Source organism: Oncorhynchus kisutch, unplaced genomic scaffold (assembly GCF_002021735.2).
Source record: "Oncorhynchus kisutch isolate 150728-3 unplaced genomic scaffold, Okis_V2 Okis06b-Okis10b_hom, whole genome shotgun sequence".
Taxonomy (NCBI): domain Eukaryota; kingdom Metazoa; phylum Chordata; class Actinopteri; order Salmoniformes; family Salmonidae; genus Oncorhynchus; species Oncorhynchus kisutch.
In genome coordinates this window covers 15186364-15212028 of record NW_022261983.1, presented here as the reverse complement: position 1 = coordinate 15212028, position 25665 = coordinate 15186364, and the positions used below count along the sequence as shown (strand labels likewise).

Here is a 25665-nt window from a genome sequence, read left to right as displayed (position 1 = left end):
TGTTTTCCCTGTATCTCAACTCCTACTGCTTCTTCACTGGGCCTCAGTCTCAACTCTTACTGCTTCTTCACTGGGCCTCAGTCTCAACTCTTACTGCTTCTTCACTGGGCCTCAGTCTCAACTCCTACTGAGTCTGCCACAACAGCAGCATACAGGATAGCTCTCTGACTGCTGTGGGCTTCATTATATAAACAGAGAGCACACACCCTCTACACACACACACAAACATACACACACACACACACACAGAGAGAGAGGAGAGAGAGAGAGGAGAGGAGAGAGAGAGGAGAGAGAGGAAGAGAGAGAGAGAGAGAGAGAGAGAGAGAGAGAGAGAGAGAGAGAGAGAGAGAGAGAGACTCTCTCTCCTTGGCGGTGCCGTGTGGGGAGTGTGGTTTGGATTATTCCTGCCCTCGGGTCCACTGTGTTCTGAATGTGGGATATTCTGTTCCAACTGTGTTCATCTCTCTCTCTCTTTCACACTCAGTTCTGTCCTGAGTGTGTTTTAGCCCATACATGTTTCTGAGCAGAGGCACCACGAAATTAACCCATAGAATTACATATATCCCACATTCCTGCCAACCCCTCTTTTACGCTACTGCTACTCTCTGTTCATCATATATGTATAGTCACTTTAACCAGATCTACATACTACCTCAATCAGCCTGACTAACCGGTGTCTGTATGTAGCTTCGCTACTGTTATAGCCTCGCTACTGTTATAGCCTCGCTACTGTATATAGCCTCTCTACTGTATATAGCCTCTCTACTGTTATAGCCTCTCTACTGTTATAGCCTCGTTACTGTTATAGCCTCGCTACTGTTATAGCCTCTCTACTGTATATAGCCTCACTACTGTATATAGCCTCTCTACTGTTATAGCCTCGCTACTGTTATAGCCTCGCTACTGTTATAGCCTCTCTACTGTATATAGCCTCTCTACTGTATATAGCCTCTCTACTGTATATAGCCTCTCTACTGTATATAGCCTCGCTACTGTTATAGCCTCGCTACTGTATATAGCCTCTCTACTGTATATAGCCTCACTACTGTATATAGCCTCGCTACTGTTATAGCCTCACTACTGTATATAGCCTCTCTACTGTTATAGCCTCACTACTGTATATAGCCTCGCTACTGTTATAGCCTCACTACTGTATATAGCCTCACTACTGTATATAGCCTCACTACTGTATATAGCCTCACTACTGTATATAACCTCTCTACTGTATATAGCCTCACTACTGTATATAGCCTCACTACTGTATATAGCCTCACTACTGTATATAGCCTCTCTACTGTATATAGCCTCTCTACTGTATATAGCCTCACTACTGTATATAGCCTCGCTACTGTTATAGCCTCACTACTGTATATAGCCTCTCTACTGTTATAGCCTCACTACTGTATATAGCCTCGCTACTGTTATAGCCTCACTACTGTATATAGCCTCACTACTGTATATAGCCTCACTACTGTATATAGCCTCACTACTGTATATAACCTCTCTACTGTATATAGCCTCACTACTGTATATAGCCTCACTACTGTATATAGCCTCACTACTGTATATAGCCTCTCTTCTGTATATAGGCTCTCTACTGTATATAGCCTCACTACTGTATATAGCCTCTCTACTGTTATAGCCTCACTACTGTATATAGCTCAACTACACTACTGTATATAGCCTCACTACTGTATATAGCCTCACTACTGTATATAGCCTCTCTACTGTATATAGCCTCACTACTGTATATAGCCTCTCTACTGTATATAGCCTCACTACTGTATATAGCCTCGCTACTGTTATAGCCTCACTACTGTATATAGCCTCTCTACTGTTATAGCCTCACTACTGTATATAGCCTCTCTACTGTATATAGCCTCTCTACTGTATATAGCCTCACTACTGTATATAGCCTCACTACTGTATATAGCCTCACTACTGTATATAGCCTCACTACTGTATATAGCCTCTCTACTGTTATAGCCTCACTACTGTATATAGCCTCGCTACTGTATATAGCCTCACTACTGTATATAGCCTCGCTACTGTATATAGCCTCACTACTGTATATAGCTCTCTACTGTATATAGCCTCACTACTGTATATAGCCTCTCTACTGTATATAGCCTCACTACTGTATATAGCCTCGCTACTGTATATAGCCTCACTACTGTATATAGCTCTCTACTGTATATAGCCTCACTACTGTATATAGCCTCTCTACTGTTATAGCCTCACTACTGTATATAGCCTGTCTACTGTATATAGCCTCACTACTGTATATAGCCTCTCTACTGTATATAGCCTGTCTTTTTACTGTTGTTTATTTCTTTACTTACCTGTTGTTCACCTAATACCTTTTTTTGCACTGTTGGTTAGAGGCTGTAAGTAAGCATTTCACTGTAAGGTCTACATCTGTTGTATTCGGCGCACGTGACAAATGAACTTCGATTTGATTTGATTTAAACACTCATTTCATTGGATATCTGTGCCTCGACCGCTCTCACTGATCTACACTGACATCAGTGTTTCTCGGATGAAATTTGCCCCATTTGAGATGTTGGTTGTTGACACCGGACTGTATTTTGATGAACCTTTATTTAGTAGAGTCCAAACTGTGAAAAGGTGGTTGTTCAACACCAAAACAACATTGCACACACATCGTACTATACTAACGTGCATCATATATGAATTTCTGGGTTTTAGTCAGCACAGTATTTTTCCAATTGTCGGAAATACCTGTCCGGTCAAGAAATGCATATTAAAACACTAATTTATGCATACGTTACTGAATGGAATAACATATATTTACTGAAATACCTTACTGAATGGAATAACATATTTACTGAAATACGTTACTGAATGGAATAACATATATTTACTGAAATAACTTACTGAATGGAATAACATATTTACTGAAATACGTTACTGAATGGAATAACATATATTTATTGAAATAACTTACTGAATGGAATAACATATATTTATTGAAATAACTTACTGAATGGAATAACATATATTTACTGAAATACCTTACTGAATAGAATAACATATATTTATTGAAATAACTTACTGAATGGAATAACATATATTTACTGAAATACCTTACTGAATAGAATAACATATATTTACTGAAATACCTTACTGAATGGAATAACATATATTACTGAAATACCTTACTGAATGGAATAACATATATTTACTGAAATACCTTACTGAATGGAATAACATATATTTACTGAAATACCTTACTGAATGGAATAACATATATTTACTGAAATACCTTACTGAATGGAATAACATATATTTACTGAAATACCTTACTAAATGGAATAACATATATTTACTGAAATACCTTACTGAATGGAATAACATATATTTACTGAAATACCTTACTGAATGGAATAACATATATTTACTGAAATAACTTACTGAATGGAATAACATATATTTACTGAAATACCTTACTAAATGGAATAACATATATTTACTGAAATACCTTACTGAATGGAATAACATATATTTACTGAAATACCTTACTGAATGGAATAACATATATTTACTGAAATAACTTACTGAATGGAATAACATATATTTACTGAAGTACCTTACTGAATGGAATAACATATATTTACTGAAATATCTTACTGAATGGAATAACATATATTTACTGAAATACCTTACTGAATGGAATAACATATATTTACTGAAATACCTTACTGAATGGAATAGCATATATTTACTGAAATACCTTACTGAATGGAATAACATATATTTACTGAAATACCTTACTGAATGGAATAACATATATTTACTGAAATATCTTACTGAATGGAATAACATATATTTACTGAAATACCTTACTGAATGGAATAACATATATTTATTGAAATAACTTACTGAATGGAATAACATATATTTACTGAAATACCTTACTGAATAGAATAACATATATTTACTGAAATACCTTACTGAATGGAATAACATATATTTACTGAAATACCTTACTGAATGGAATAACATATATTTACTGAAATACCTTACTGAATGGAATAACATATATTTACTGAAATACCTTACTGAATGGAATAACATATATTTACTGAAATATCTTACTGAATGGAATAACATATATTTACTGAAATACCTTACTGAATGGAATAACATATATTTACTGAAATACCTTACTGAATGGAATAACATATATTTACTGAAATACCTTACTGAATGGAATAACATATATTTCCTGGAAGCTAGGAAGTACACTCCTGTTGTTTTCATACACCCAGAGGGGAAAAGCCTCAACAACAAATACTGCCTTTTAAGTAGTATAGATGTAAGCCTGTTGTTACTGTGAGTGACCTGTCAATAGTATAGATGTAAGCCTGTTGTTACTGTGAGCGACCTGTCAATAGTATAGATGTAAGCCTGTTGTTACTGTGAGTGACCTGTCAATAGTATAGATGTAGGCCTGTTGTTACTGTGAGGGACCTGTCAATAGTATAGATGTAAGCCTGTTGTTACTGTGAGGGACCTGTCAATAGTATAGATGTAAGCCTGTTGTTACTGTGAGGGACCTGTCAATAGTATAGATGTAGAACTGTTGTTACTGTGAGTGACCTGTCAATAGTATAGATGTAGGCCTGTTGTTACTGTGAGGGACCTGTCAATAGTATAGATGTAAGCCTGTTGTTACTGTGAGTGACCTGTCAATAGTATAGATGTAAGCCTGTTGTTACTGTGAGTGACCTGTCAATAGTATAGATGTAGAACTGTTGTTACTGTGAGCGACCTGTCAATAGTATAGATGTAAGCCTGTTGTTACTGTGAGTGACCTGTCAATAGTATAGATGTAGGCCTGTTGTTACTGTGAGGGACCTGTCAATAGTATAGATGTAAGCCTGTTGTTACTGTGAGGGACCTGTCAATAGTATAGATGTAAGCCTGTTGTTACTGTGAGGGACCTGTCAATAGTATAGATGTAGAACTGTTGTTACTGTGAGTGACCTGTCAATAGTATAGATGTAGGCCTGTTGTTACTGTGAGGGACCTGTCAATAGTATAGATGTAAGCCTGTTGTTACTGTGAGGGACCTGTCAATAGTATAGATGTAAGCCTGTTGTTACTGTGAGGGACCTGTCAATAGTATAGATGTAGAACTGTTGTTACTGTGAGTGACCTGTCAATAGTATAGATGTAGGCCTGTTGTTACTGTGAGGGACCTGTCAATAGTATAGATGTAGGCCTGTTGTTACTGTGAGTGACCTGTCAATAGTATAGATGTAAGCCTGTTGTTACTGTGAGTGACCTGTCAGTAATATAGATGTAGGCCTGTTGTTACTGTGAGTGACCTGTCAATAGTATAGATGTAGGCCTGTTGTTACTGTGAGTGACCTGTCAATAGTATAGATGTAGGCCTGTTGTTACTGTGAGTGACCTGTCAGTAGTATAGATGTAAGCCTGTTGTTACTGTGAGGGACCTGTCAATAGTATAGATGTAGGCCTGTTGTTACTGTGAGGGACCTGCCAGTAGTATAGATGTAGGCCTGTTGTTACTGTGAGGGACCTGTCAATAGTATAGATGTAGGCCTGTTGTTACTGTGAGTGACCTGTCAATAGTATAGATGTAAGCCTGTTGTTACTGTGAGGGACCTGTCAATAGTATAGATGTAAGCCTGTTGTTACTGTGAGGGACCTGTCAATAGTATAGATGTAGGCCTGTTGTTACTGTGAGGGACCTGTCAATAGTATAGATGTAGGCCTGTTGTTACTGTGAGTGACCTGTCAATAGTATAGATGTAGGCCTGTTGTTACTGTGAGGGACCTGTCAATAGTATAGATGTAAGCCTGTTGTTACTGTGAGGGACCTGTCAGTAGTATAGATGTAGGCCTGTTGTTACTGTGAGGGACCTGTCAATAGTATAGATGTAGGCCTGTTGTTACTGTGAGTGACCTGTCAGTAGTATAGATGTAGGCCTGTTGTTACTGTGAGTGACCTGTCAATAGTATAGATGTAGGCCTGTTGTTACTGTGAGTGACCTGTCAGTAGTATAGATGTAGAACTGTTGTTACTGTGAGGGACCTGTCAATAGTATAGATGTAGGCCTGTTGTTACTGTGAGTGACCTGTCAATAGTATAGATGTAAGCCTGTTGTTACTGTGAGTGACCTGTCAGTAGTATAGATGTAGGCCTGTTGTTACTGTGAGGGACCTGTCAATAGTATAGATGTAGGCCTGTTGTTACTGTGAGTGACCTGTCAGTAGTATAGATGTAGGCCTGTTGTTACTGTGAGTGACCTGTCAATAGTATAGATGTAGGCCTGGTGTTACTGTGAGGGACCTGTCAATAGTATAGATGTAGGCCTGTTGTTACTGTGAGTGACCTGTCAATAGTATAGATGTAGAACTGTTGTTACTGTGAGGGAACTGTCAATAGTATAGATGTAGAACTGTTGTTACTGTGAGGGACCTGTCAATAGTATAGATGTAGGCCTGTTGTTACTGTGAGTGACCTGTCAGTAGTATAGATATAGGCCTGTTGTTACTGTGAGTGACCTGTCAATAGTATAGATGTAAGCCTGTTGTTACTGTGAGGGACCTGTCAATAGTATAGATGTAGGCCTGTTGTTACTGTGAGTGACCTGTCAATAGTATAGATGTAAGCCTGTTGTTACTGTGAGTGACCTGTCAATAGTATAGATGTAGGCCTGTTGTTACTGTGAGTGACCTGTCAGTAGTATAGATGTAGGCCTGTTGTTACTGTGAGTGACCTGTCAGTAGTATACAGTGGCAGGGAAAAGCATGTGAACCCTTTGGAAATACCTGTATTTCTGTATAAATTGGTCATAAAATGTTCATCTGATCTTCATCTAAGTCACAACAATAGACAAACACAGTCTGCTTCAACTAATAACACACAAAAACAATTCTAGGTTTTCATGTCTTTATTGAACACACTGTGTAAACATTCCCAGTGCATGGTGGGAAAGTATGTGAACCCTTGTATTTAATAACTGGTTGACCCTCCTTTGGAAGCAATACCCTCAAACAAACGTTTCCTGTAGTTGCTCATCAGACCTGCACAACGGTCAGGAGGAATTTTGGACCATTTCTCTTTGCAAAACTGTTTCAGTTCAGCAATGTTCAAGGGATGTCTGGTGTGAACTGCTCTCTTGAGGTCATGCCACAGCATCTCAATCGAGTTGAGGTCAGGACTCTGACTGGGCCACTCCAGAAGGCGTATTTTCTGTTGAAGCCGTTCTGTGTTCGATTTACTTCTGTCATTTGGGTCGTTGTCCTGTTGCATCACCCAACATTCTCCTGCAAAATGTCTTGATAAACTTGGGAATTCATTTTTCTGCCAACGATAGCAAACTGTCCAGGCCCTGAGGCAGCAACGCAGCATCAAACCATGATGCTACCTCCACTATACTTTACAGTTGGGGTGAGGTTTTGATGTTGGTGTGCTGTGCCTTTTTTCTCCACACATAGTGATGTCTGTTCTTTCCAAACAGCTCAACTGTAGTTTCATCAGTCCACAGAATATTTTGCCGCTAGCGCTGTGGAACATCCAGATGCTCTTTTGCGAACTTCAGACGTGCAGCAATGGGTTTTTTTGGACAGCAGTGTCTTCGTCTGTGGTGTCCTCTCATGAACACCATTCTTGTTTAGTTTTTACGTATCGAAGACTTGTTAACAGAGATGTTAGCATGTTCCAGAGATTTCTGTAAGTCTTTAGCTGACACTCTAGGATTCTTCTTAACCTCATTGAGCATTCTGCTCTGTGCTCTTGCAGTCATCTTTGCAGGATGGCCACTCCTAGGGAGAGTAGCAACAGTGCTGAACTTTCTCCATTTATGGACCATTTGTCTGACCGTGGCGTGATGAACATCAAGGCTTTTAGAGATACTTTGTAACCCTTTCCAGCTTTATTGCCGTCAACAATTATTAATCTTAGGTCTTCTGAGATCTCTTTTGTTCGAGTCATGGCATCAGGCAATGCTTCTTGTGAATAGCAAACTCAGATTTTGTGAGTGGATTTATAGGGCAGTGCAGCTCTAACCAACATCTCCAATATCGTCTCATTGATTGGACTCCAGGTTAGCTGACTCCTGACTCCAATTGGCTTTTGGAGAAGTCAGTAGCCTCGGTGTTCACATACTTTTTCCAAACTACATTATGGATGTTTAAATGATGTAAAAATAGGCAAGAAAAATACAATCATTTGTGTGTTATTAGTTTAAGCAGACTATGTTTGTCTATTGTTGTGACTTAGATGAAGATTAGATCAAATTTGATGACCAATTTATTCAGAAATCCAGGTAATTCCAAAGGGTTCACATGCTTGTCCTTGCCACTGGAGGTGTCAGCCTGTTGTTACTGTGAGTGCAAACCACATAGACTGGGTCCAATCAGAGGATAATATATTTTATTTTGAATTGTTCAATCAAATACACCGTATGGTAGTCTGAGGATAAATGTTTTAATGATATTGTGGAAGGTGGGTTACATCCATAATCAGTTCCAGTTAGTCCTTTGGGTCTATGATTTGTACCTGTTTAATCATCAGTAAATTAAAAGCTTTCCCTGAGGTGTATCCTTGGGTGGCATTCTTCAGAAGCCAGCTGTTCATACACATGCCTTGCCTGAAGCAAGTACACACCATAGAGAATGATAGAGACAACAGACACCCTCCAGGGGGCAGTAAATCCCCAACCTTGTCTTTTTACCTGTTCAGACAACATCCTCCAGGGGGCAGTAAATCCCCAACCATGTCTTTATACCTGTTCAGACAACACCCTCCAGGGGGCAGTAAATCACCAACCTTGTCTTTATACCTGTTCAGACAACACCCTCCAGGGGGCAGTAAATCACCAACCATGTCTTTATACCTGTTCAGACAACACCCTCCAGGGGGCAGTAAATCACCAACCTTGTCTTTATACCTGTTCAGACAACACCCTCCAGGGGGCAGTAAATCACCAACCTTGTCTTTATACCTGTTCAGACAACACCCTCCAGGGGGCAGTAAATCACCAACCTTGTCTTTATACCTGTTCAGACAACACCCTCCAGGGGGCAGTAAATCACCAACCTTGTCTTTATACCTGTTCAGACAACACCCTCCAGGGGGCAGTAAATCACCAACCTTGTCTTTATACCTGTTCAGACAACACCCTCCAGGGGGCAGTACGCACACTTTTAGTTTGTATACTAACTACAGTGATTATGACAGTCCACCACAACCTAATAACTCTATAGAGTGGCCACCCGGGTGGCGCAGTGGTTAAGGGCGCTGTACTTCAGCGCTAGCTGTGCCACCAGAGACTCTGGGTTCGCTCTATCGCAACCGGCCGCGACCGGGAGGTCCGTTTGGCCGGTAGGGATATCCTTGTCTCATCGCGCACCAGCGACTTCTGTGGCGGGCCGGGCGCAGTGCGCGCTAACCAAGGTCGCCAGGTGCACGGTGTATCCTCCGACACATTGGTGCGGCTGGTTTCCGGGTTGGATGCGCGCTGTGTTAAGAAACAGTGCGACTTGGTTGGGTTGTGTTTCGGAGGACGCATGACTTTCGACCTTCGTCTCTCCCGAGCCCGTATGGGTGTTGTAGCGATCAGACAAGATAGTAGCTACTAACAATTGGATAACCCGAAATTGGGGAGAATAAGGGGTTAAAATGTAAATAAATAAAAACGTTTATAGAGCTTTTCATTATATATATATATATATATCAACATATCATGTCATGATACGGAATTGGTGGGCAGCATTAAATCTCATCAACTGGTGTTTTCCATTTAATAGAAAATCTGAAAATGTTCTTTGCAGGAAAAGTGTCCTACACAAAGAAATAGATAGAGGACTCATCTTTATGTGTGGTTTATTTTATCGAATATAAGTTTCGTAAGGCTTAGGTTGTTACGAGTGTACTGATATAAGTAGGACATGTGACATCCAGATAACTTTGAGAAAAATACACATACACAAAATACACATATATCCTTATGTACATATTCTTTATCCCCTTACACTGTGTATAAGACAGTAGTTTGGAATTGTTAGCCACTTTAACTATGCCACTTTGTTTACATACTCATCTCATATGTATATACTGTACTCGATACCATCTACTGTATCTTGCCTATGCTGCTCTGTACCATCACTCATTCATATATCCTTATGTACATATTCTTTATCCCCTTACACTGTGTATAAGACAGTAGTTTGGAATTGTTAGTTAGATTACTTGTTGGTTATTACTGCATTGTCGGAACTAGAAGCACAAGGATTTCGCTACACTCGTATTAACATCTGCTAACCATGTGTATGTGACAAATAAATTTGATTTGATTTGATTTGAAGTTGTGCCTGTTATTCACACACGAATCTGCCCTCTCATTGTCTAGAATGGTCCTACCTGATCTTGCCTCCTCCCACTGCCTTTAACACATTTATTTTCATTGTTAGATCGGCCACTTTAAATTCTGGTCAATATAATGGATAGTCTGTGCTACAACCCATAGGAATCCCCACCCACTTGACTACTTTAAAATGGCAAAATAATGGTGAAAGCCTTCAATGGCGCTGCCCATACTAAAACAGGTTTGGCCACTAAAGGTCTCTGTCAATCTCTATGGTAATAGCTCACAACAGACGCTCCTCCTGTCTTAAAGTTATTCAACGTTTCCGTTTCCGGTACGGTTGCTAAGTAACACTTCCTGTGCGTTGAATGTGTAGAAAAGTAAATAACGCCTAAACATGGTGCACTAATTGGGATTATTGGTAAATCGGAAATCGTTTTTCGCGTGAAAATAGTCTTACCTTTGAGAACTGTAGATTTAGCGGCAAAATCATGACACTGACAACGATTAAAGACGGCGAATACACCGCCACTGTCTACAAAATGGTGAGAAGTTGGTCGCTTGCATAGCTAACGTTACATACCATGGATACTAACGCTAGCCATGATAGCTAGCTAGCTGATAATGAAACTGGTTATTTTAACTTGTGGTATTTTATCAAGTTATCATGTTGATTATATATCGAATTCAAGCTAGTTAACGTCACCATATGAATTTCACACATTGGGGCTATAGCAAGCTAGCTAACTTTGATTAAGCTAGCCTGACATACCCTTCAATTTCAAGGCTCAGGCTATAGCCTAACGCTAGCTAACGAACTAAGTGTGACAACATAGCTAGCTAGATAGCTCATGTATTATTTTATAACTAGCTGCTAACTCTGTTCTCCTATAGATCAAAGATGGGCGGTATGGAGAGGCTATCCACATCCTCAGCAATGAACTGCAGAAACAGATGAAGGTAGTGAGTGTGTGTGTGTGCTCCCAGATCTATTGTCTCCTTCTATAGCCTGGTCCCAGGTCTGTTGTCTCCTTCTATAGCCTGGTCCCAGATCTGTTGTCTCCTTCTATAGCCTGGTCCCAGATCTGTTGTCTCATTCTATAGCCTAGTCTCAGATCTGTTTTCTCCTTCTATAGCCTGGTCTCAGATCTGCTGTCTCCTTCTATAACCTGGTCCCAGGTCTGTTGTCTCCTTCTATAGCCTGGTCCCAGATCTGTTGTCTCCTTCTATAGCCTGGTTCCAGATCTGTTTTCTCCTTCTATTGCCTGGTCCCAGATCTGTTGTCTCCTTCTATAGCCTGGTCCCAGATCTGTCGTCTCCTTCTATAGCCTGGTCCCAGATCTGCTGTCTCCTTCTATAGCCTGGTTCCAGATCTGTTTTCTCCTTCTATAGCCTGGTCCCAGATCTGTTGTCTCCTTCTATAGCCTGGTCCCAGATCTGTCGTCTCCTTCTATGGCCTGGTCCCAGATCTGCTGTCTCCTTCTATAGCCTGGTTCCAGATCTGTTTTCTCTTTCTATAGCCTGGTCCCAGATCTGTTGTCTCCTTCTATAGCCTGGTCCCAGATCTGTTGTCTCCTTCTATAGCCTGGTCCCAGATCTGTCGTCTCCTTCTATGGCCTGGTCCCAGATCTGCTGTCTCCTTCTATAGCCTGGTTCCAGATCTGTTTTCTCTTTCTATAGCCTGGTCCCAGATCTGTTGTCTCCTTCTATAGCCCGGTCCCAGATCTGTTGTCTCCTTCTATAGCCTGGTCCCAGATCTGTTGTCTCCTTCTATAGCCTGGTCCCAGATCTGTTGTCTCCTTCTATAGCCTGGTCTCAGATCTGTTTTCTCCTTCTATAGCCTGGTTCCAGATCTGTTGTCTCCTTCTATAGCCTGGCCCCAGATCTGTTGTCTGACTGCAGTCTCATGGAATGCGGGAACATTACCTTTAAATGTCAATCGCCATATAGTGCTGAACTTGGGCGATATGGATTGAATGGATCCCGTAATCTTCTTATTCTCCTCCTCCTCTACCTTCTCCTCCTCCTCCTCCCAGTCACGGGCAGCCCTGTCTCTGCTAGGCTACTGCTACTACCACATGCAGGACTTCACCAACGCAGCAGAGTGCTATGAGCAGCTGACCCAGCTACACCCCGAGGTGGAGGGGTACAGGCTGTATTACGCCCAGTCTCTGTACGGGGCCTGTGTCTACCCCGAGGCCATGAAGGCTACCTTTCTATTGGACAACCCTACCAGCCACACCAAGGTACACTTCCTACATCAAGTTATAATACCAAGGTAGAGGTAGAATCAGTGCTTCATTTGAGCCGGATCCTGCCACAACAGGACCCAGAACCTCTCAGTTTTGGACTGTTTTGTTCTGGAACCTATTTACCAGGATCCGGAACCTCTCCTGCCCCACCAGGTAGAGTTATAATGTTTACTACCAGGTAGAGTTATAATGTTTACTACCAGGTAGAGTTATAATGTTTACTACCAGGTAGAGTTATAATGTTTACTACCAGGTAGAGTTATAATGTTTACTACCAGGTAGAGTTATAATGTTTACTACCAGGTAGAGTTATAATGTTTACTACCAGGTAGAGTTATAATGTTTACTACCAGGTAGAGTTATAATGTTTACTACCAGGTAGAGTTATCTTACCACACTGAGATATAATTCTGTTCTTCAACCATATTCTCTTAGTTATTTTGTCTCTTCTGACCCATGTTCTGTCCATCTCTCCCACAGATGATCAAACTGCAGGCATCCATCAAATACGGAGAAGAGGAGTACTCTGGAGCGAAGGTTAGTAGAGACTAGTATTGGACATATACTGGACTTGGCCATAACTAGAACAATAATTAGCACCAGAACTAGAACCATGACTAGAACCTAAACTAGAACCAGAACTAGAACCTGAACCAGAACTAGAACCATGACTAGAACATCAATTAAACCATGACTAGAACCAGAACTAGAACCATGATTGGAACCATGACTTGAACCTGAACTAGAACAATGACTAGAACTAGAACCATGACTAGAACCATGACTAGAACATCAATAGAACCATGACTAGAACCATGACTAAAACCATGACTAGAGCCTGAACTAGACCTATGACTAGAGCCATGACTAGAACCATGACTAGAACCTGAACTAGAACCATGACTAGAACCAGAACTAGAACCATGACTAGAACATCAATAGAACCATGACTCATGCCATAACTAGAACCATCATTAAATCAGAACCAGAACTAGAACCAGAACTAAACCAGAACTAGAACCAAAACTAGAACAGAACTAGAACCAGAACTTAACCAGAACTAGAACATAACTAAACCAGAACCGAAACTAGACCCAGAACTAGAACCATAACTTAACCAGAATTAGAACAGAACTTAACCAGAACTAGACCCAGAACTAAAATCAAATCAAATCAAATTTTATTGGTCACATACACATGGTTAGCAGATGTTAATGCGAGTGTAGCGAAATGCTTGTGCTTCTAGTTCCGACAATGCAGTAATAACCAACAAGTAATCTAACTAACAATTCCAAAACTACTGTCTTATACACAGTGTAAGGGGATAAAGAATATGTACATAAGGATATATGAATGAGTGATGGTACAGAGCAGCATAGGCAAGATACAGTAGATGATATCGAGTACAGTATATACATATGAGATGAGTATGTAAACCAAGTGGCATAGTTAAAGTGGCTAGTGATACATGTATTACATAAGGATGCAGTCGATGATATAGAGTACAGTATATACGTATACATATGAGATGAATAATGTAGGGTATGTAAACATTATAGAACCATACCTTAACCAGAACTAGAACAGAACTAAACCAGAACTGGAACTAGAACCAGAACTTAACCAGAACTAGAACCAGAACTAAAGACCAGAAACATGTACCTGGTAGTTACTGTATGTCATGAGGTCAGGAGAACTTAATATAACCTGGTAGTTACGGTATGTCATGAGGTCAGGAGAACTTAATATAACCTGGTAGTTACGGTATGTCATGAGGTCAGGAGAACTTCATATAACCTGGTAGTTACGGTATGTCATGAGGTCAGGAGAACTTAAGTAGTTACTGTATGTCATGAGGTCAGGAGAACTTAATATAACCTGGTAGTTACGGTATGTCATGAGGTCAGGAGAACTTAATATAACCTCTTATAACTGCTTAGTTAGTGTTTTTGATCCATTTAGAAACCCTTGAGACCCCTTATAACACATTTTCTCAACGAATACGCCCTTATGACTCCCTATAACCCTTTATGACCTCTTATAAGGCCTTTATGAACCCTCTCCCTGTCAGACACTGGTAGAGCAGCTTCCCCAGGACGACCCAGACTATGACGTGGACATGGGCTGTCTACTCTACAAGGAGGGGGAGTACGAGGAGGCTTGCAAGAAGTTCATGTCTGCCATGCAGGTGCTGGGCTACCAACCAGGTAACTGCACGCACACAGAGGAAAACGTCTCACCTTTTGCCTGTCCTACAAGTCTCTTGTATTTGCTGAATCTCTCTCTTCCTCCCCCTAATTCTCTCCTCCTCTCCCTCCCTCTATCTCATCTCCCCCTAATTCTCTCCTCCTCTCCCTCCCTCTATCTCCTCTCCCCCCTAATTCTCTCCTCCTCTCCCTCCCTCTATCTCCTCTCCCCCTAATTCTCTCCTCCTCTCCCTCCCTCTCTCTCCTCTCCCCCATAATTCTCTCCTTTCCCTCCCTCTCTCTCCTCTCCCCCCATAATTCTCTACTTTCCCTCCCTCTCTCTCCTCTCCCCCTAATTCTCTCCTCCTCTCCCTCCCTCTCTCTCCTCTCCCCCTAATTCTCTCCTCCTCTCCCTCCCTCTCTCTCCTCTCCCCCCTAATTCTCTCCTCCTCTCCTCTCCCTCCCTCTCTCTCCTCTCCCCCTAATTCTCTCCTTCTCTCCCTCCCTCTCTCTCCTCTCCGCCCTCCCTATCTCCCTGTCCCTCACCCTAATTCTCTCCTCCTCTCCCTCCCTCTCTCTCCTCTCCCCCCTAATTCTCTCCTTCTCTCCCTCCCTCTCTCTCCTCTCCCCCCTAATTCTCTCCTTCTCTCCCTCCCTCTCTCTCCTCTCCGCCCTCCCTATCTCCCTGTCCCTCCCCCTAATTCTCTCCTCCTCTCCCTCCCTCTCTCTCCTCTCCCCCCTAATTCTCTCCTTCTCTCCCTCCCTCTCTCTCCTCTCCCCCTCCCTATCTCCCTGTCCCTCCCCACTAATTCTCTCCTCCTCTCCCTCCCTCTCTCTCCTCTCCCCCCTAATTCTCTCCTCCTCTCCCTCCCTCTCTCTCCTCTCCCCCTCCCTATCTCCCTGTCCCTCCCCACTAATTCCCTCCTCCTTTCCCTGCCTCTCTCTCCTCCCTCCTGTCTCAGAACTGTCCTACAACATAGGTCTCTGCTACTACAGTATGAAACAGTATGGTCAGGCCCTCAAGTTCATCGGAGAGATCATCGAGAGAGGGATCAGGGAACATCCAGGTCGGCTTTAAAATGACAGCACACCTGTTTAGTTAGATACCTGATCACTCTGTTGGGGTTTTCCCTTAGTGACCCTCCTTCTCATCCATGTTTTCCCCTGACCATCCTGTGTCTCTCTGTGCTGTGTGTGTGTGTGTTCTCGTCGTCCAGAGCTGAGCGTTGGCATGACGACAGAGGGCATTGACGTGAGGAGTGTTGGGAACACCCTGATCCTACATGAGACCGCCCTCATAGAAGGCTTCAACCTCAAGGCTGCTATAGAATACCAGCTCAAAAACTGTGAGTACATTCAGCAGCCTTGTGGTTAGAGTATCCGCCCTGAGGTTGGAGGGTTGGGAGTTCAATCCCCGGCCGAGTCGTAACAAAAACTGTAAAAATGGGACCGGATTGACTCTCTGCTTGACTCTCAGCATTAAGGAGATTGGTTTGGTGTCTAAAGCTCTATGATAGACTAGCAGTCTGTCCAGGGGGTGTACTGTGATAGACTAGCATTCTGTCCAGGGGGTATACTGTGATAGACTAGCATTCTGTCCAGGGGGTGTACTGTGATAGACTAGCATTCTGTCCAGGGGGTATACTGTGATAGACTAGCATTCTCTCCAGGGGGTGTACTGTGATAGACTAGCATTCTGTCCAGGGGGTATACTGTGATAGACTAGCATTCTGTCCAGGGGGTGTACTGTGATAGACTAGCATTCTGTCCAGGGGGTGTACTGTGATAGACTAGCATTCTGTCCAGGGGGTGTACTGTGATAGACTAGCATTCTCTCCAGGGGGTGTACTGTGATAGACTAGCATTCTCTCCAGGGGGTGTACTGTGATAGACTAGCATTCTGTCCAGGGGGTGTTCTGTGATAGACTAGCATTCTGTCCAGGGGGTGTACTGTGATAGACTAGCATTCTGTCCAGGGGGTGTACTGTGATAGACTAGCATTCTATTCAGGGGGTGTACTGTGATAGACTAGCATTCTGTCCAGGGGGTGTACTGTGATAGACTAGCATTCTGTCCAGGGGGTGTACTGTGATAGACTAGCATTCTCTCCAGGGGGTGTACTGTGATAGACTAGCATTCTCTCCAGGGGGTGTACTGTGATAGACTAGCATTCTGTCCAGGGGGTGTACTGTGATAGACTAGCATTCTGTTCAGGGGGTGTACTGTGATAGACTAGCATTCTGTCCAGGGGGTGTACTGTGATATACTAGCATTCTGTCCAAGGGGTGTACTGTGATAGACTAGCATTCTGTCCAGGGGGTGTACTGTGATATACTAGCATTCTGTCCAGGGGGTGTACTGTGATAGACTAGCATTCTGTTCAGGGGGTGTACTGTGATAGACTAGCATTCTGTCCAGGGGGTGTACTGTGATATACTAGCATTCTGTCCAGGGGGTGTACTGTGATAGACTAGCAGTCTGTCCAGGGGGTGTACTGTGATAGACTAGCATTCTATTCAGGGGGTGTACTGTGATATACTAGCATTCTGTCCAGGGGGTGTACTGTGATAGACTAGCATTCTGTCCAGGGGGTGTACTGTGATAGACTAGCATTCTGTCCAGGGGGTGTACTGTGATAGACTAGCAGTCTGTCCAGGGGGTGTACTGTGATAGACTAGCAGTCTGTCCAGGGGGTGTACTGTGATAGACTAGCAGTCTGTCCAGGGGGTGTACTGTGATAGACTAGCATTCTGTCCAGGGGGTATACTGTGATAGACTGGCATTCTGTCCAGGGGGTATACTGTGATAGACTAGCATTCTGTCCAGGGGGTATACTGTGATAGACTAGCATTCTCTCCAGGGGGTGTACTGTGATAGACTAGCAGTCTGTCCAGGGGGTGTACTGTGATAGACTAGCATTCTATTCAGGGGGTGTACTGTGATAGACTAGCATTCTGTCCAGGGGGTATACTGTGATAGACTAGCATTCTGTCCAGGGGGTATACTGTGATAGACTAGCATTCTGTCCAGGGGGTATACTGTGATAGACTAGCATTCTGTCCAGGGGGTATACTGTGATAGACTAGCATTCTCTCCAGGGGGTGTACTGTGATAGACTAGCATTCTGTCCAGGGGGTATACTGTGATAGACTAGCATTCTGTCCAGGGGGTGTACTGTGATAGACTAGCATTCTGTCCAGGGTTTGTACTGTGATAGACTAGCAGTCTGTCCAGGGGGTGTACTGTGATAGACTAGCAGTCTGTCCAGGGGGTGTACTGTGATAGACTAGCAGTCTGTCCAGGGGGTGTACTGTGATAGACTAGCATTCTATTCAGGGGATGTACTGTGATATACTAGCATTCTGTCCAGGGAGTGTACTGTGATAGACTAGCATTCTGTCCAGGGGGTGTACTGTGATAGACTAGCATTCTATTCAGGAGGTGTACTGTGATAGACTTGTACTCTGTCCAGGGGGTGTACTGTGATAGACTAGCATTCTGTCCAGGGGGTGTACTGTGATAGACTAGCATTCTGTCCAGGGGGTGTACTGTGATAGACTAGCATTCTGTCCAGGGGGTGTACTGTGATAGACTAGCATTCTGTCCAGGGGGTGTACTGTGATAGACTAGTATTCTATTCAGGGGGTGTATTGTGATAGAATAGCATTCTGTCCAGGGGGTGTACTGTGATAGACTAGCATTCCTATCAGGGGGTGTACTGTGATAGACTTGTACTCTGTCCAGGGGGTGTACTGTGATAGACTAGCATTCTGTCCAGGGGGTGTACTGTGATCCAGGGGGTGTACTGTGATAGACTAGCATTCTGTCCAGGGGGTGTACTGTGACCAGGCTGTCAGAAATTACCAGCTGAAAAACTGTCCGTTCTCATAGTATACCAGGCTGCTACTCTCTGTTTATAATCTATGCGTAGTCACTTTAACTCTACCTACATGTACATATCACCTCAATTACCTCGACTAACCGGTGCCCCCGCACATTATATAGCCTCGTTAATGTTATTTTACTGCTGCTCTTTCACTTCTTGTTACAAAAAAAAAAAAAATGTTTTACTTATCTATTTTTTACTTAATAAACTGCATACGGGTTGTAAGTAAGCTCAACTCTGTCTGTCTGTCTGTCTGTCTGTCTGTCTGTCTGTCTGTCTGTCTGTCTGTCTCCAGGCGATGCAGCTCAACTCTGTCTCTCTGTCTGTCTGTCTGTCTGTCTGTCTGTCTGTCTGTCTGTCTGTCTCCAGGCGATGCAGCTCAACTCTGTCTGTCTGTCTGTCTGTCTGTCTGTCTGTCTGTCTGTCTGTCTGTCTGTCTCCAGGCGATGCAGCTCAACTCTGTCTCTCTGTCTGTCTGTCTGTCTGTCTGTCTGTCTGTCTGTCTGTCTGTCTGTCTCCAGGCGATGCAGCTCAACTCTGTCTGTCTGTCTGTCTGTCTGTCTGTCTGTCTGTCTGTCTGTCTGTCTCTCTGTCTGTCTGTCTCTAGCCTCGTTAATGTTATTTTACTGCTGCTCTTTCACTTCTTGTTACAAAAAAAAAAAAAATGTTTTACTTATCTATTTTTTACTTAATAAACTGCATACGGGTTGTAAGTAAGCTCAACTCTGTCTGTCTGTCTGTCTGTCTGTCTGTCTGTCTGTCTGTCTGTCTGTCTGTCTGTCTGTCTCCAGGCGATGCAGCTCAACTCTGTCTCTCTCTGTCTGTCTGTCTGTCTGTCTGTCTGTCTGTCTGTCTGTCTGTCTGTCTGTCTGTCTGTCTGTCTCCAGGCGATGCAGCTCAACTCTGTCTGTCTGTCTGTCTGTCTGTCTGTCTGTCTGTCTGTCTGTCTGTCTGTCTGTCTGTCTGTCTGTCTGTCTCCAGGCGATGCAGCTCAACTCTGTCTCTCTGTCTGTCTGTCTGTCTGTCTGTCTGTCTGTCTGTCTGTCTGTCTGTCTGTCTGTCTCCAGGCGATGCAGCTCAACTCTGTCTGTCTGTCTGTCTGTCTGTCTGTCTGTCTGTCTGTCTGTCTGTCTCCAGGCGATGCAGCTCAACTCTGTCTCTCTGTCTCTCTGTCTCTCTGTCTCTCTGTCTGTCTGTCTGTCTGTCTGTCTGTCTGTCTGTCTGTCTGTCTGTCTGTCTGTCTGTCTGTCTGTCTGTCTGTCTGTCTGTCTGTCTCCAGGCGATGCAGCTCAACTCTGTCTGTCTGTCTGTCTGTCTGTCTGTCTGTCTGTCTGTCTGTCTGTCTGTCTGTCTGTCTCTCTGTCTGTCTGTCTCCAGGCGATGCAGCTCAACTCTGTCTGTCTGTCTGTCTGTCTGTCTGTCTGTCTGTCTCCAGGCGATGCAGCTCAACTCTGTCTCTCTCTCTCTGTCTGTCTGTCTGTCTGTCTGTCCTGTCTGTCTGTCTGTCTGTCTGTCTGTCTGTCTGTCTGTCTCCAGGCGATGCAGCTCAACTCTGTCTGTCTGTCTGTCTGTCTGTCTGTCTGTCTGTCTGTCTGTCTGTCTGTCTCTCTGTCTGTCTGTCTCCAGGCGATGCAGCTCAACTCTGTCTGTCTGTCTGTCTGTCTGTCTGTCTGTCTGTCTGTCTGTCTGTCTCTCTGTCTGTCTGTCTGTCTGTCTGTCTGTCTGTCTGTCTGTCTGTCTGTCTGTCTGTCTGTCTGTCTGTCTGTCTCCAGGCGATGCAGCTCAACTCTGTCTGTCTGTCTGTCTGTCTGTCTGTCTGTCTGTCTGTCTGTCTGTCTGTCTGTCTGTCTGTCTGTCTCTCTGTCTCTCTGTCTGTCTGTCTGTCTCCAGGCGATGCAGCTCAACTCTGTCTCTCTGTCTGTCTGTCTCCAGGCGATGCAGCTCAACTCTGTCTCTCTGTCTGTCTGTCTCCAGGCGATGCAGCTCAACTCTGTCTGTCTGTCTGTCTGTCTGTCTCCAGGCGATGCAGCTCAACTCTGTCTCTCTGTCTGTCTGTCTCCAGGCGATGCAGCTCAACTCTGTCTGTCTGTCTGTCTGTCTGTCTCCAGGCGATGCAGCTCAACTCTGTCTGTCTGTCTGTCTGTCTGTCTGTCTGTCTGTCTGTCTGTCTGTCTGTCTGTCTGTCTGTCTGTCTGTCTGTCTGTCTCCAGGCGATGCAGCTCAACTCTGTCTCTCTGTCTGTCTGTCTCCAGGCGATGCAGCTCAACTCTGTCTGTCTGTCTGTCTGTCTCCAGGCGATGCAGCTCAACTCTGTCTCTCTGTCTGTCTGTCTCCAGGCGATGCAGCTCAACTCTGTCTCTCTGTCTGTCTGTCTCCAGGCGATGCAGCTCAACTCTGTCTCTCTGTCTGTCTGTCTCCAGGCGATGCAGCTCAGGAGGCCTTGACTGACATGCCCCCCAGATCAGAGGAGGTACTGTGTGTGTACTTGTGTGTGTACATATGTCAGCCCTTACCACTCATGTAGGTTGGAGACCGTGGTGCTGTAAAGTACATCTCTATCTGTGGCTCAGTGGGTGCTGCCCTCTAGTGACCATCTATATCAACACTCACACACTGATGGGGATCAGGGGACCAGGAGCACTCTGTCAGACAGAAAGCTGTTGTGACGTGTGTGTGTGTGTGTGTGGAGACATTCTCCTTCTAACCAATGGACGATGAAATATCCTTTTATTTAATTAATTTGATCCTGTATTTAACTAGGCAAGTTAGTTAAAGAACAAATAGTTATTTCCACATGTCTGTTGTCTTGTAGGAGCTGGACCCAGTGACGCTCCACAACCAGGCCCTGATGAACATGGATAAGAAGCCATCGGAGGGTTTTGAGAAACTGGCCTTCCTCCTGCAGCAGATCCCCTTCCCCCCGGTCACCTTCGGAAACCTGCTGCTACTATACTGCAAATATGAGGTAGGGTTTTCTACGGTACTATAGTATATTATACTATTATACAGTACTCTACTATACTCTACTGCACTCTACTCTATTATACTATTATACAGCACTCTACTATATTATACTGTAGTCTAATATATTATACTATTATACAGTACTCTACTATATTATACTGTAATCTAATATATTATACGATTATACTGTACTCTACTATATTATACTGTAGTCTAATATATTATACTATTATACTGTACTCTACTATATTATACTGTAGTCTAATATATTATACTATTATACAGTACTCTACTATATTATACTGTAGTCTAATATATTATACTATTATACAGTACTCTACTATATTATACTGTAGTCTAATATATTATACTATTATACAGTACTCTACTATATTATACTGTAGTCTAATATATTATACTATTATACAGTACTCTACCATATTATACTGTAGTCTAATATATTATACTATTATACAGTACTCTACTATATTATACTATATTATACTATTATACTGTATTCTACTATATTATACTATTATACTGTACTCTACTGTACTCTACTGTTATTACTGTACTCTACTATTATACTGTACTCTACTGTACTCTACTGTTATACTGTACTCTACTATTATACTGTACTCTACTGTTATACTGTACTCTACTGTTATACTGTACTCTACTATTATACTGTACTCTACTGTACTCTACTGTTATACTGTACTCTACTATTTTACTGTACTCTACTGTACTCTACTATTATACTGTACTCTACTATTATACTGTACTCTACTATTATACTGTACTCCACTATTATACTGTACTCTACTGTACTCTACTATTATACTGTACTCTACTGTACTCTACTATTATACTGTACTCTACTATTATACTGTACTCCACTATTATACTGTACTCTACTGTACTCTACTGTACTCTACTGTTATACTGTACTCTACTATTATACTGTACTCTACTATTATACTGTACTCTACTGTACTCTACTATTATACTGTACTCTACTATTATACTGTACTCTACTGTACTCTACTTATTATACTGTACTCTACTATTATACTGTACTCTACTGTTATACTGTACTCTACTATTATACTGTACTCTACTGTACTCTACTATTATACTGTACTCTACTATTATACTGTACTCTACTGTTATACTGTACTCTACTATTATACTGTACTCTACTGTACTCTACTATTATACTGCACTCTACTATTATACTGTACTCTACTATTATACTGTACTCTACTATTATACTGCACTCTACTATTATACTGTACTCTACTATTATACTGTACTCTACTGTACTCTACTATTATACTGTACTCTACTATTATACTGTACTCTACTATTATACTGTACTCCACTATTATACTGCACTCTACTATTATACTGTACTCTACTATTATACTCTACTCTACTATTATACTGTACTCTACTGTACTCTACTATTATACTGTACTCTACTATTATACTGTACTCTACTATTATACTGTACTCTACTGTTATACTGTACTCTACTATTATACTGTACTCTACTGTTATACTGTACTCTACTATTATACTGTACTCTACTGTTATACTGTACTCTACTGTTATACTGTACTCTACTATTATACTGTACTCTACTGTACTCTACTGTTATACTGTACTCTACTATTATACTGTACTCTACTGTACTCTACTACTGTACTCTACTGTTATACTGTACTCTACTATTATACTGTACTCTACTGTACTCTACTACTGTACTCTACTGTTATACTGTACTCTACTATTATACTGTACTCTACTATTATACTGTACTCTACTGTACTCTACTGTTATACTGTACTCTACTGTTATACTGTACTCTACTGCACTCTACTATTATACTGTACTCTACTATTATACTGTACTCTACTGTACTCTACTGTTATACTGTACTCTACTGTTATACTGTACTCTACTGCACTCTACTATTATACTGTACTCTACTGTTATACTGTACTCTACTGTACTCTACTATTATACTGTACTCTCTATTATACTGTACTCTACTATTATACTGTACTCTACTGTACTCTACTGTACTCTACTGTTATACTGTACTCTACTATTATACTGTACTCTACTGTACTCTACTATTATACTCTACTCTACTATTATACTGTACTCTACTGTACTCTACTATTATACTGTACTCTACTGTACTCTACTATTATACTGTACTCTACTATTATACTGTACTCTACTGTACTCTACTATTATACTGTACTCTACTGTACTCTACTATTATACTGTACTCTACTGTACTCTACTATTATACTGTACTCTACTGTACTCTACTATTATACTGTACTCTACTGTACTCTACTATTATACTGTACTCTACTGTACTCTACTATTATACTGCACTCTACTGTACTCTACTATTATACTGTACTCTACTGTACTCTACTATTATACTGTACTCTACTATTATACTGTACTCTACTGTTATACTGTACTCTACTGTACTCTACTATTATACTGTACTCTACTATTATACTGTACTATACTATTATACTGTACTCTACTATTATACTGTACTCTACTGTACTCTACTACTGTATATCTACTGTTATGCTGTACTCTACTGTTATACTGTACTCTACTGTACTCTACTGTTATACTGTACTCTACTGTACTCTACTGTTATACTGTACTCTACTGTACTCTACTGGTATACTCTCTCTGTCTCAGTATTTCGATCTGGCTGCTGATGTGATGGCAGAGAATGCTCACCTCACCTACAAGTTCCTCACCCCGGTAAGAACCACAGGTCCCTTTTATTGTCCTGTATGTTCATACTTCATCCCTACGGTCAGTCACTAGGGATAGTTTTACTTCAAAAGCATACATGTTAGTCTGACCCTGATGTGATGTCCACATTACATTTTCCATGTGGGATTGAAAGACCTCTATATAAATCCTGTGGGATTGAAAGACCTCTATATAAATCCTGTGGGATTGAAAGACCTCTATATAAATCCTGTTCTGGATTGAAAGACCACTATATAAATCCTGTTCTGGATTGAAAGACCACTATATAAATCCTGTTCTGGATTGAAAGACCTCTATATAAATCATGTGGGATTGAAAGACCTCTATATAAATCCTGTGGAATTGAAAGACCTCTATATAAATCCTGTTCTGATTGAAAGACCTCTATATAAATCCTGTGGAATTGAAAGACCTCTATATAAATCCTGTTCTGGATTGAAAGACCTCCTATATAAATCCTGTGGAATTGAAAGACCTCTATATAAATCCTGTGGGATTGAAAGACCTCTATATAAATCCTGTTCTGGATTGAAAGACCTCTATATAAATCCTGTGGGATTGAAAGACCTCTATATAAATCCTGTGGGATTGAAAGACCTCTATTTAAATCCTGTGGGATTGAAAGACCTCTATATAAATCCTGTGGGATTGAAAGACCTCTATATAAATCCTGTGGGATTGAAAGACCTCTATTTAAATCCTGTGGGATTGAAAGACCTCTATATAAATCCTGTTCTGGTTGAAAGACCTCTATATAAATCCTGTGGGATTGAAAGACCTCTATATAAATCCTGTGGGATTGAAAGACCTCTATATAAATCCTGTGGGATTGAAAGACCTCTATATAAATCCTGTGGGATTGAAAGACCTCTATATAAATCCTGTGGGATTGAAAGACCTCTATATAAATCCTGTGGGATTGAAAGACCTCTATATAAATCCTGTGGGATTGAAAGACCTCTATATAAATCCTGTGGGATTGAAAGACCTCTATATAAATCCTGTGGGATTGAAAGACCTCTATATAAATCCTGTTCTTGCTACACATCCCCAATGTTCTGGTCCTCCTTCTCCTGCTATGTAATAAACAGTTGATCTATGTGGTCTCTACCGTTCCAGTATCTGTATGAGTTTCTGGACGCCATGTTGACCTGCCAGACAGCTCCAGAAGAGGTAACAACAAAACCACA

General features: G+C 41.8%; 1 protein-coding gene across 3 annotated transcripts in view; it reads left to right on the top strand.

Annotated features, from left to right (window-relative positions):
• Window positions 1–10697: 10697 nt before the first annotated feature.
• The window catches only part of LOC116359998 (tetratricopeptide repeat protein 30A), a 39962-nt gene continuing 24994 nt past the window's right edge, over window positions 10698–25665 (top strand). For all 3 annotated transcript variants that reach the window (XM_031814369.1, XM_031814368.1, XM_031814370.1), the window contains exons 1-11: window positions 10698–10909; window positions 11259–11324; window positions 12401–12610; window positions 13097–13153; window positions 14688–14823; window positions 15765–15869; window positions 16020–16148; window positions 21109–21158; window positions 21501–21653; window positions 24395–24460; window positions 25595–25648. In XM_031814369.1, coding sequence (XP_031670229.1) covers window positions 10856–10909; window positions 11259–11324; window positions 12401–12610; window positions 13097–13153; window positions 14688–14823; window positions 15765–15869; window positions 16020–16148; window positions 21109–21158; window positions 21501–21653; window positions 24395–24460; window positions 25595–25648 — 1080 coding nt within the window. In that variant the 5' untranslated portion in view covers window positions 10698–10855. The remainder of the gene's footprint in view (window positions 10910–11258; window positions 11325–12400; window positions 12611–13096; window positions 13154–14687; window positions 14824–15764; window positions 15870–16019; window positions 16149–21108; window positions 21159–21500; window positions 21654–24394; window positions 24461–25594; window positions 25649–25665) is intronic.